This window comes from Lagopus leucura, unplaced genomic scaffold (genome assembly GCF_019238085.1).
Source record: "Lagopus leucura isolate 7727_CA_CO unplaced genomic scaffold, USGS_WTPT01 Super-Scaffold_1, whole genome shotgun sequence".
NCBI lineage: Eukaryota > Metazoa > Chordata > Aves > Galliformes > Phasianidae > Lagopus > Lagopus leucura.
This window is the reverse complement of record NW_024962250.1, coordinates 37,799,966-37,812,842: the sequence shown is the minus strand read 5'-3', so window position 1 is coordinate 37,812,842 and position 12,877 is coordinate 37,799,966. Positions and strand designations below refer to the sequence as shown.

The 12,877-nt window shown below is 45.7% G+C and overlaps 1 protein-coding gene across 3 annotated transcripts in view; it reads right to left on the bottom strand.

Annotated features, from left to right (window-relative positions):
• The window catches only part of RTN1 (reticulon 1), a 97,728-nt gene that overhangs the window by 6,423 nt on the left and 78,428 nt on the right, over positions 1–12,877 (bottom strand). The window contains exon 1 of one of the 3 annotated variants that reach the window (XM_042863784.1): positions 7,028–7,230. The exons of the other annotated variants lie outside the window; for them this stretch is intronic. Coding sequence (XP_042719718.1) covers positions 7,028–7,088 — 61 coding nt within the window. The 5' untranslated portion in view covers positions 7,089–7,230. Of the gene's footprint in view, positions 1–7,027; positions 7,231–12,877 lie in introns of those variants that run through there. 3 annotated transcript variants of the gene reach the window in all.

The window sequence follows — 12,877 nt, the reverse complement described above, 5'->3', positions numbered from 1 at the left end:
CAGCAGTTCTTTCTTCCTATGATATTCTGCCTCAATTCCTGCAAGACTGAAGGACTGAAGGTGGCTGCATAGATACTGATTTGCCAAACTGCATTTTCTGATTCCTCTCAACTAGGAAGATGCTGAACGGCTGAAGAGAGATTTGTTTTTGTGTGCATATCCTGCAAGCTGCCCCTTACTGAGATGGCTATGAGGTTTACTAAGGTGTATCAGGTAAGGAAAGCCTTGCCACAGCCATGAGATGGAGAGAGGCCAAATGACACAGTTTTGGGGCTGTGTGCATGCGTGAGAAAGGAGATGAGAGGCAGCTGGCCTCTTTCACCAGCCAAATGAGACCTGGGAGGGAGGGATCCTGTGTCTTTTAGACTTGACACAAATACTCCCATGTGCAGCTGAGAGGTGGAAAATCTCAGCAGGGTGGAGGCCCTTGCATGGTGCAACAGCCATCACTCCTGCCTCCAAGGGAGCAGGCAGTGGTGTAGGGAGGTGAACCTCATTCCAGCACATGCTGGCCCCACGACTTTACTGCCTTGCCTGTTGATCCTTGCACACGCCGGGCTCAGACAAGCATCCCCAGTGCACAGGAACGCAGTGAGCACAAGCTGAGCTAAAGCTGTACACCTGACATCACCATTAGATGCTCTGGTCAATTCTTAGTGCAAAATTACACCATAGGATCCTGGTGCAGGCAAGGGTCCTGCAAGACCTGGGCTTGTTGTAGGCTGTGTGGGCACATGTGATACTGCCCAGACCCACGACAATGGCATGATTCTGAGCAATGCATACTGAATATGCATGAAGCAGGAGGCTGGTGCCACGTGAGCCCGTTGCTATGTGATGTGCATGCAGCCGGACAGCAGGTCAGTCTGTCTGGCTAAGGAACATGTATTTGTGCGTGCTGAAATGACAACTTCAGAGCTTTGATGTTTTTCAGCAAGAATTTGCAAACACAGTCCCGGAGAATAGGCACCGAAATCAGCCTCAGTTTCATTCAAAGCCTTCTGTTTTGAAAACCCCAACTCTAAGTCCTGACCATGCCCATTAACATGCAGCAGCAGTTCAGCTGCAGCTTTTCATGATCTCCCTTCAGCCTCCTGGAAGGAGCAAGCAGAGTCCCTCCCTCAGTCACTCTGTGCCCTTTCCAGTACGACGCAGCAGAGCTCTGGCTCAGTTGTAGAGTTATAAAAGGGCTCTGGGTTTTGTCAGAATGCTCTCAGTCTCCAAAGACTTTGTGTTTATTACGGGGGACTTGCCAGCAATCTCTAAGAAAGCAGTGCTGCAGACTGCTGCAGGTCACTGCTACTGTCTTTGAAGAGTGTTTTCTGCGGAAACACATTTGATGAGCTATTTATCTGAAAGAGTTGCCTGTCTGTATTTTTTAACTCTCAACAGAACTTGTAAAATTTTACTCAAGTAGCATGAACTGGAAAGAGAAAGCTTTCAGTGGTGCCAAGCAGTGCCTCAGCTTTGCCATTCATAGTATAATTTCATCTTATTAAATGAATGCGAGTTCTTTGTTTGGGGCCATCTGCCAGACTAATGATGTACAAAGGTACATTTTCTGATTTAAGCAATTACATGTCAATATCAACAGCCAGGAAATACCAGTGCTTACAAGGTAAGTTAAAAGTAACCTCCCAAATATGAAGAACAGCAGCAGCATGCAACACTTGTGACAGCAAGAAATGGCTCCTAAGCACAGTGCCTGAAAGCTCACTCAGCTCACACCAAGACTTTCAGCAGAAAATGCTTCTGCTCCTGGATATTTGGCATCACAAAAGCCAGAAGAAAGACCTGGGGCTGGGAAGAGCAGTACAAGAGGGTGGAAAGCTCAAGATGGCTGAGGTGGACCAAGAAATGATGCTCCTGATTCTCTTTTCCTCAAGTCCAGGTGGAAACCATGAGAACTGAGCGCTGGTGGTTTCTGTCATTGCTGGAAACATTGTGATATGGGGCAGCTGCAGCCCAAAGCTCCTGGGAGAAGATTCCAGAGAAAGAATGGGGGATTCTGACCAACCTGTGACTGAGATGTGTTCCTGCCTTCAGATTTCTGCATGACTTAAAAATGGGACCTTCCCATGCCATGCCTCAAAGCAAGCAATTTAAGACTAAAATTAATGAAGATCAGCTGTGCACACTGATCAATTCACATCTTCCACCGGTTCTCTCTGCCTTTCTCTGAAGATCTCTGTTCTCTCCTGATATTGCACGTTATTCCTCTACTGCAGCAACTGTATGAAAAATGAGCATCCATCAAGCAGAATTTAGCACAAAAAGCATGCACAAAAACCTTGTGTGCAGCCTTCAGATGAGAGCCATGGACCTTGAGGATCAGATAAAGGTTGTATGTTTTCAGCATACTAATAAACCCGTGGATGTGATCAAGCAGCCCTCCCAACAGTGGAGGTCCCATTGGGCCTCTTTAGGAGGTAAAATCAATGGGTTGTATAGCTTCATTCCATGTGTAATATTATTATTAATGAGAACTGAGAAAAAGTCTTTTATTCTGTATACAGTGCAATACAATAGAGACTTCATAATACATTTCCCAGGCCCACTGGCAGTGAAAGGCTTAGGAAATCCAATTTAAGAAGGGAAGTCTTGTTTATAGCATTGCTGCAACAATATCTGTCAACAAACATGACTACTAGAGATGAGTCCTCCAAAAGAAGTAAATACTGCTTGTGCTCAAAGAAATGCCACTTCTCAGTTTTAACCACAGGGTGTGGGGACATGATTTCCTTCCTCTCTCCAGGGGAGGATCCATAGCCTTTGCTCCCCTTCCCACAACAGATCTGATTAAAACAGAATACAGATGGATACAACATTTAATGAGCAGTCTGGTGTCTTCAGAAGACTGCTGTGATCAACAGCAGAGCCAAGGCAGAGCATTTGTGTTGTTCTACGAGGCATTTCTCCTTCTTCTTCATCTCTGGGTCTGGGTAGACAGAAGCACGACAGGGTTGACAATAAAGAAATCAGTCCTTCAGCCTCCTGTTTTTGTTGTTATTATTTTTACATGAGAGAGCTGAGACAAATATTTGATCTAAAGGTAGAAAAAAGCATCCTTCCACACATCCCCTGCCTGTCAGACCACATCACTCTGCCTTTGTCAGCTTCTATGAAGGTGGTGTTGTTCTTATTTTAAGAGAGCAGAGAACAAATGGACCAAGCAGAGTCCCTGAGTGCAGTCCCTGAATGCACAAGATGCTATGGAAATCCATAGATTGTTCTGAGATGCTCCTGGACAAACTAACAGACCCAGACCCTTCCTAACTCTATCCAAACATCTGAAAATCTGCAGATTTTCAAAATTAAGTCCCAGATCTATTTTAGTTATGAGAATATGACATGGAGAGGTTATCCCTTTGATACCAAAACAGCCCCATCAAACTCAGTTAATCTTCCCAGCGACCTGATGAAAGTCCTCCCGTGTTGCCTTCAGCTATTGCCACATCATCACCCTCTTGCTGGAGATTAAATTACTCCATAATAAGAAATACCTTAATCTTAATGTGGGGGAATAAAAAAAAATATTGCTTATCTGTTCTTGAAAGTAAAAAAAGAAAAAGAAAAAAAAAGAGAGAGATTTACATTCAGATATGAAACATGCTCTTTTACACCTTGTTTTGGTAGAGCTACTGAAATCTCCCTTTTGATACCATCTAGATCACTGTGTTTGTTGAGAAAGCTGGCCACCAAACAGTATGAAGCTCATGCCTAAGACAGCTTGTCCTCTGATCTTGCAGTCCTGTTGCCATCAACAAGGGATGTGCCTGAAGGATTGATCGGATTTATGTAGTGGCAACAAAAAATAAAAGCAAATCTGGAAGTGGAAAAAAATCTTGACAAACAAAAAATTGATGATTCAAATTTCACAGGAAATGAGCTGCAAAATCAGGATGTCAATTCTCCATCAGTTAGAAACTATTTTCTTGAAGATATTTGCTAAAGAGGTTACATTAGATGATGAGTTTGTTCCAAGATTTTAGCTCTACCAAAGTCCAATGTAAAAACCAACATCTGGGACAGATCTGGTGGAGAGCTCATTTGAGCCAAGCAAGGTGATTCCAGCTGGTCCACACACGTCTTTTCAGGAATGCACTGAATGTACTGACAGGCTGAAATGAGCTTTCATGGTGATAGGGGTAACAAGACAGACTTCAGAACTGTCAATAAGATTATATGTGAATAGCACGCATCCTTAAACTGTCATTGAACTTCTTTATCCCTCTTAAACTGGGGAATGTTGGCACGAATGGCTGGTGCAGCTTCTCAGCACCCTTACTAAACCAACTGATGTATGAGGCAAGAAGGGGAGCTGGTTCTCTTGGAACAGCTGTCAAGAAACCACTCTTCAATAACTCCAGTTCCAGTGGAATTATGGCAGCTGGACAGATTTGATGAAATCTGCAGTCCTTGTCCACGCTGGTTTATAACGAACAGGCATGTAACTTATGGCCAGCTGAGAGCATGGGAAGCAGTGTGCTACCACCAAGGAGCCCAACAGGCTGACCTGCCAAGACCTTCCTAACCCAGAGGAACATGTGAGGAGAAGTGTGGGGATGAGTCCCCAGCACGGACACCAGCCACCAGCATGCCCAGCTGGAGATCCTTCTGCACACAACCACCCACGACACCACCTACCCACGACAGTATTTCACAGGAAGCACGTGCCTGGCAGGGTTGATGCGCTCTCTTGCTCTCCTCGAAGGCTGTATCAGGATCTACCATTGACATAAACATGCTTTACCTGCAGGATGGGTTGGTAAAACTCATTGCAATATTACTAAATGTGTTTAGCAGCAGTCCTCCAAAGGAAAGTAACAGTATGTAGATTCACTGGGGCAAAGCCAAGCTTCACCAAGCATCCCTGCAGCTCCTCCAGACCCCTTTGAAATCTTACACCAACTGTACACCAAAGGGCAAACCAATGAGATAGCTGCTTGACTCTTTATTGATTAAAACTTAAGTTAACCTCAGCATTTCATTTCCATAATTTCAGTAGAAATATGCTCAGAATTTACTGAAATCTGTGACTGCATCTGTTACATTCACAGCCATATTCCAGAGTTTTCAGGAGGAACCATAAATCTATGGAGAATGAACTTGGCAAAATTATACAATCCCAGATCTTCATGAAGCTGATATTCTGGGTTGAGATGAAGGGTACATGAATAATAGATACCAGAAGAATCAGTCTTTAGTCTTTATTCCTCTGAATTTTAGATTCCCTTTATCTGGGAGCGATCAAAGAATTTTGCTGGCAGAAATAATGCTCTGTACTTCATGTTTTCTGCAGGATCATTTCTAAAGCAGAGAGCACCAACCAAGAACAAGAAAGATATGCAGATGATGTGGCACCGAGGCAAGTGATTTATTTCAGCTGCGTCAATTTTGTTCCGATCCTTTTTGTTTCAGACCAGCATGGATCATGTTGTGCCATTTAATTTTCTGCCCCTTGATTTCAAAAAGGAAAGCACAGAAACAGAGAAAGCCTGCAGTTGTTACTGATGATTAATTATTGATTAAACAACAGCAGCGTGCCTTTTGTTGTCACCCCTTTTTCAACTTTATGAACAAATATATATTTTTTTTTTCCTGCTAAAAAAGGGTTAAAAATTCAGCTGCCTCTAAATACAGGTGGTTCAACAACCTGACTCGGCAGATCAGTGTGTTTAGGAATATCAGCATAATCCTTCACCTTTTAGGAAATGAAGCAAACAAAAACCCCAGCCCTACCTCGCAAGGGTGCTCACAGTTAAATCTCATATGAAGAGATTCAGGTTTAGGTGAGGCTCTCCCATAAGAGCCGAAGGAATCAGAAAATCCTATAGAAAACCCTGTGTTACGGAATGGAAAGCCCTAGTTGCTGCAGGCTGGCACTGAACAGGTGCATCTGTTTACTTCCCAGATTCCTGATGCAAAAAACCCTCAGACCACAGATACAATCAGGTGCTGGATTAAGATTGCAGAAATGCCCCTGAAAACCAGTGTCTGTATGTCTGTCCGTCTCCTCTTGCCCTCCCCAAAAGCACTTCAGGATGGTCTCCTGGCTCCTGTTACATGCAGCTCCCTTTACAGATCTGTCTGCCAGCATCCCGGTCCCTTTAACAAGATGATGCTCTAATCTCTCTCCCAGGACCCCGCTGTGAGCACCATGTACGCTCTATTCAATGTAAACACGCACCTAAAAATTAAAAACCACATTCAAACTGAATGTGTCCTGCCTGCCCGCAGGACTGCCACACGTTTTTCTCCCGATCTGCCCAGCTCACAGCCTCACAGAGGCTTTGCCTTTAGCAAAACAAAGGCTGGATGCTGGCTGGGAAGGGTGAAACCAACTAAAAATGGCTGCAGAGCCGGCCGAGGCGCCCCAGAAGGTGCCAGCCCCACCCAGCGCAGGCACCAACCCGCTCCATATCACTGAAAATAAGCCCAAAACGGAGATGCTATTGTCCCCCTACATATACCCCCTCAATATTTTCACCCAAATGGCTCGGTGGATTGCTGAGAAATGCAATAAAGCACACAAAAACAGCAACTCTACAGCAAAGAACTGTCACCGGAGCTGCGTTTTCTTTGTGCCGACGCTCAGCTCAGCCCTGGCCATGGGTGTGCCCAGGGCAGGATGCACCCAGCACACATCACCACCACCTCCAGCCCCTCTTTCCCTGGTTAGCACGGATTCCCCATCGCCCGGCTGTTCTACAGCCCCAGAGGGAAAAAATCATGCTGAGATGAGGGTGATCTGCTAAGGGATGCTTGGGAATGGGCTGGAGGTGGGATGAAGGTGCTGCATCCCCGGTGCTTGCAGGGCGAGGCAGCTGGAGGTGGAAGAAATGCATTCAAACAGCACAATGAAAGGTTCTTCCTCCCTTTCTTAACGTAACCCCCAAATAAAAGCTTTGCACGAAGGGAGAAAAAAAAGCATGCAAAGGCCCGCAGGTGAACAATACGAAAATGGATGGATCCTGCCTTTACCATGCAGTCCTTCTAGCATGCAACACTCGAACAGACATAATACCCTGACATTTCCAGTTGCTCCAAAGACAGTCCATCTTGGTGGAGTCGGCACTGGCTTGCATCTCGGCGTGCAGAGGGGTGGCCGGTGCTGCGGTCGGAGGCGCTGCGTTAGCACTCAGGCATTCCCAAGCATGGGTGGTTTATGGGGTATCGCGCCCGTCTCCCCGCTCAGCTCCGGACTGATGCTGTAAGCAGCACGGGCGGAGGGGGGAGGGCATATTGTACGCGCTGCAGTCTCCACTGCAGCAAATCAGCAGTGTGATGTGGTTGCCCTAGGGAGCAGGCTCCTTTCAAAAGGGGATGCGGTCCCCTTTCAAATCAAAAGCTTTTGCGCTTGGCGGCTCCGAGCTGCTGAAATGGTTAAAGCAACCTGATGGCAAATGAAATAAAAAACGAATTTGGGGCGGTTGGAGGCAGGGAGCACTGTTTTTCTATGTGGCTGCACGGTTGTGACTATTCGTGTTCCAGAAATTTCTTGAGAGTAATGAATTTGGGTGTTTTATTGGGGTTTTTTGGGGGGAAAGCCAAACTTCCCCATCCAGCCCCAGCTGCTGATGCCTCCCTTTCCTGTGCCTGGCTGGGTGAGGTCTTAGAGCAGGCAGGGGAAAACCAGGGGCAGGATCTGGTCCCATCAAAGCAATCCTCTGCCCCCAACCCCCCATCAAAACTATTCTAGAAACAGCAGAAAACAGCAGAGCACCCACACCCCTCCCACCAACCCCTGCTGCTCCCTTGCTGGGGTGTGCAGGTCCAAGCACTACCTCCCCTCACTGCCCAAAATGCTGCACACACCATGTAAGACAGCAACTTTATGAGATAATTTGTGAAAAAGCTCCCAGCAGTAACTCAGTACACCAATGGCTGGACTGTAACACCAGCCCCAACATTCCTGCCCCAGAGACCAAGCTGCCCCTGCTTCACTTTCCCAACTGCAGTGATGTCATAGCAAGCCATGGCCTCATGGTACACGGAAAATACTAAATGAAGTGCCTTACCTTCACCCAGTCTGTTTCAGATTTTATTGCTCATAAAAACCTTGCCCCAAATGCACCCCGTTTGACTGAAGAGTCACCCACAGTACAGCACATCAGCTGAACCCAGATGGGGACCTCTCAGCTGTATTTAACCTTTCAGATCAGGATTGCTTATTAAATATTTCTCCTTTAGCAATTTTATATTGAGTGCTCTTTTTTTTTTTTTTTTTTACCATGAAAACAGACAGAAGCACAGAGACAGCAGGTCACACACACATCAGCACAGGGAGATGAGTTTGAACCTCTCTGCTTTTTTGGCTCCAAAACCTCAAGCCTTTAACGGCTGAGTTAACAGATTTCCCCAGCTGGCAGTAGTAGGTCACTCAGCCCTCCCTCAGGTAACTCATCTCACAGAAGAAAGCCAGAATTTACAGAGCGGCGCACCACAGTCAGATCTCAACTTTTACCTAGGAAGCTCTGCTGGGGTTACAGGGCCAGCAGCTATTGTTTGTGCTTCTAAATCATCTCTGAAATCCACAGAGAAACTTGCTCTCGGCTTAAATCCAGCATTTGCAGTCCTCTAACAGAGAAATAATTAACTAATTGGTGCAGAACTGGCTTCAATTGTCATTGCATACAGTAATGTTCAATAATGTACAAGCCTTGATTTTGCACACTTCCTGCCTTAGGAAAGGAGCAACTTGGCAAGGGATGGCTTCTAACTATGGTCTGGTTGATTCAGACCCTTTGCAAAAGCAGAAAATACCTCTCTTGTTGCTTTTAGCTCTGCACACTGAATGCAGCTCTGCACCAACATGTTACATGAGCTATTTACAAGCAGTTTATAGAAAAGATCAGACATAAGAAATTCCCAAATCCTGCAGTCCCTGAAGAAAGACAAAGAGACCTCAAACAGCACATCACTGAAACTGAGGGCTCATGATCCATCAGCAACACAGCAGAGAGAAGACAAAATCTCACTGCACCCCACAGCTCTCCATTAGCTATAATAACAGTTTCCTTCAGACAGAAGAGAGGTCCACGTACACTTAACACTCTGGACTCATGATGATCTCTCCTTCACTGGCAGAGATTTTCCTCGCCCCAAAATTCAGGTCCCCACCTCCTTGCCCAAGCCACCAAAATAAACCATATCCTCAGTTTTCCTGCTTCAATTTCTGCTTCCTTTTCCAAAAGTGTCTCTTCAGAGCTGTTATATCTAGTTGGATTGCCCCACGCCATGGGAACCACTGTTACACTGCACGTGTCAACCCAGACTTGCACATCAAGCTTAACAAAACTGCAGTGGCTAAAATAGCAATTGATAAAAAAACCATTTCTACAATGAGAATTTAAATTATGCATCCAAGAATGTGAGCCAGCATTAGGACTAAGCAGCTGGCCACCAATAGCCTGAGGGTGAGGACTATTTTCTTGCAGCAGAATGAAACCAGAGCCACTGACTGAATGTTTGTGGAGCAGAGCAAAGTGGAAGGCACAAATAACATGGCCCTGCCTGGATCTACAACAAGTGAGAGGTGCACAGATCAGGGCTCATGGCACAAACTGCAGCACTTTGCAGGGATGGAAGAGTTTTTCTCCAATCATGAATTGAAGCAGGATTAAAAGCAGTACATGGAATTTCCTTCCTTCAGAACACTGTTCATAGCAAAGCTCTAACTGCAGGGTATTGCTGAGGTCACTATAGGCCTTCAGATGTTTCAATGAGGTCACCTGAAATTGGTACAGCCACAAGCCACGTGGGCTCACAGTATTTGCCTATTATGTAGTGCTGCTGGAGATGATGATCCATGTAGGAAGCGTAGTGCAGAACTCAGCAGAATAAAGTTACCTGTTTGTTCCAGCTCCTCCTAACCTACTTGAGGGAATCCTCAAGTAATCCATGAGTAGGCAACTGCTGCTTGCCTCATCTCTTGCCATCCATTCTTACCCAGTATTGATGCAACCAGCCTTACACCGGAACTGTTCTCCAACCCTGCTCTCCCCCTACTTCCACCAGGACCCAGCCTGCCTGCATCACCTCTGGTGAGGTCAGAGTTAGCAACATTTAAGGAGTTTTTGGTAAATAGAGTTGAATTTTGGACGTTGTGTTGAGAGATATGGTTTAGTGAGTACTAAACTGGATGATCTTGGACTGGATGATCTTGTAGGTCTTTTCCAACCTCAGTGATTCTGTGATTCTGTGAATCAGTGCAGCAGTCCATCACAGCTCAGAAGCACCCACAGTGTTCTTCCATGGGAAGGATCAGGCACAACCCCGAACTGCAGGGCTGTCCCTAAGCACCCTGCTGGAGGACAGGGGTGAAAACCAGCACTGGTTTCAAAGAATAGTTCACGATGACACATTCAAAGATAGAGCTAAAATTATCACCAGTTCTGCTCTAAGTGCAGCGACTCTGAAGACGCTTCGGACTGATTCTGCTTTGCAGAACAGAGCTCTGCATCACTCCACATCAATGCAGCTCAGGACACATTGAGGGCAGCCAGATCTGCAGCCTGGTGCTGTGAGTCCCAACACTTGGCACTTAGGGGAACAATAGCATTAAGGGAGATCACTGCCTGTTGGGTTTTTTTCCTTAGCTCATTTGTTCTTAGCATTAGCAACAAAAATAGAGGGGATGCTATTTTAAAAGTCGCATTAATATGTCTTGAAGCTCTCAAGAGCAACGGGGAATTTTTGCCTGAGTACTCCAAGCCAAGGGCAGCCAGCAATTACATTTTAGTGATGAGTCTGTCAATAGCACGGGATGGGCCAGATCCTGGCTCTGCTGTCTTGCACTCATTCTTGCTCAACACATTTCCAGGCTGCAGAATTGCTCAGGGGCAGCTCAAATGAAAAGGGCAAGAGCTGAGAGATATATCCTGAGTTGGAAAGGACCCATAAGGATCACTGAGATGCTGATGGCTATCGCAGGTCCATTGCTACTCACAGTCCAGATGCCTTGGACAGCTCTGTCCTTCTCATGCCCAAGGCCTTGATGTTTTCTCTTAGGACATGTAATGCAGCAATGAATTACCTTTTTTTCTCAGCTCCTCATACCATGAAAGAAATCAGTATGCTGGTAAGAAAGGCAACATGGTCTCCAACCGGCATGACATACATCTAGAGCTGAATACTCGTAACAAAACAAGTGCTGCGTCCCAGCATATCACATAATATTCTAACTTCTGTTTCACTCTCTGCTCAGCACAACTGTTTTTCATACCCATTTTTTAAACTCCAAATCTGAGCTTTTTGTAAGGTCTTAGGCATGTGACATGAGTCAAATGAGTGGATGAAAGAATCAGGTGGAATCCGCTTTGCACTTGTTGCCTTCCTTTAATCCTAGTGAAAGAGGCATTTGCAGGGAAACCCTTCAATTTGGGTCAGAAGAAAAGGAACATGATTTTGTGGGCACGGTGTTGATAGGTTAACGTCTGGACTAGATGATCTTGGTCTTTCCAACCTTAAGGATTCTAGGATTCCTCAAAGCAGTTTTCCGTTTCGGAATTTGAACTGCTGATGTGCAGTCCCTCAGTGAGTAGATCCCATTCACTGACCATCCCAGGGATGCTCTGCAGGAACTTGCTGACTGATGTGGGAGACAGCACGACTGATAATTATGAATCAGTTGTGATTTACTCCTGGCTCATCAAAAGTGGATAATTTCTCTTGGTTATTTAAAAATGTTTTTTGAACCACAAGTACTGTAAGAATGAAGGCTCTATTCCTTCCACTGACCTAGAAAAGTCTTTCTTTCTTTCTTTCTTTCTTTCTTTCCAGAGGGGCTACAATTTTCAAGTGCTTGAAACCTTACAATTAGGCATTTCTCTCCTTTGGGGAGGCAGTTGTATGCCTTCACTTCTCCTTCAAGATTTGTTTATGAAGCTGATGAGCCCCTAAAACTATATCTGACCTGCATTCCCCCATTGGAGCAGTTTCGTCCACCACTCACAGGCTACCCCTGCTCCCAAGCCTGCTGCTTGTAAGCCCGTGCTTCTAAATCTGTCTCCCTTACAGCAGTGCTGGTGCTGCAGCTGGAGTTATTAATTCCATTTCATTAACTGGTTGTCTTAATGGACTGGAAGACAAAAGAGAAGACAGTCCTGAGACCACAGCATTGGCTGGGCCTCAGGAGATCTGTGTTCAGCCCTCGTGTCTGCCAGAGGCTTCCTGTGTAACCTTAGGAATCCTCTCTCTTGGGTCTCTGGGTTCATTTAAATTTGGGGCAGCATCTGCTTTTAAAGCCTTCTTTCTGCAACACCTGGCACAACATCTGTTCTGAAGCAGAGGAACCGCATGCATTTTTGTAAACAAGTTGCAGACAAGTGTTACTGCTATCTTTTGGACCAACAGAGGTCAAGCATGGTTGCGAATATGTGTTCAGATTGCATTGCTTGTGGAAATGGTGAATTCCTGCCTGGTGCTGGGTAGAGGTGAGGGGAACAGAGGAGCCTTCAGCCTCAGAAGACAAGGGGACAACATACTTGTAACAAAGTCTTGAAGCAAGGTCTGACTGAGCTGCAGATCATTCACCCTCTGGGTGGCATTCCAAGAGCTCCATTGGTACTTCCAAAGCTCAACTGTCTCCAAATTTCAAGTTATGTGTTCTTACATAGGGGAAGAAATTCCCTTCCCTTAGGCTCAACCTCTGCCCTGTCCCAGGGGTCTCTCCATCATAATATGCAGGTGAAATAGTGCTGTTTCAGGCTCAGGGCTGTATGGCATGGTCATTCTCGCTGCAGAGCCAGAGCTGGTGATAGAGGAATGTCCATGGCAGAGTTCATCCCATTGGCTCTCCCCTGGGGAATCAGGGCTTGGTATGCTCTATCCAAGTGCAAACACAACTACAAATTGTGCAAACAACTGCAAAGTA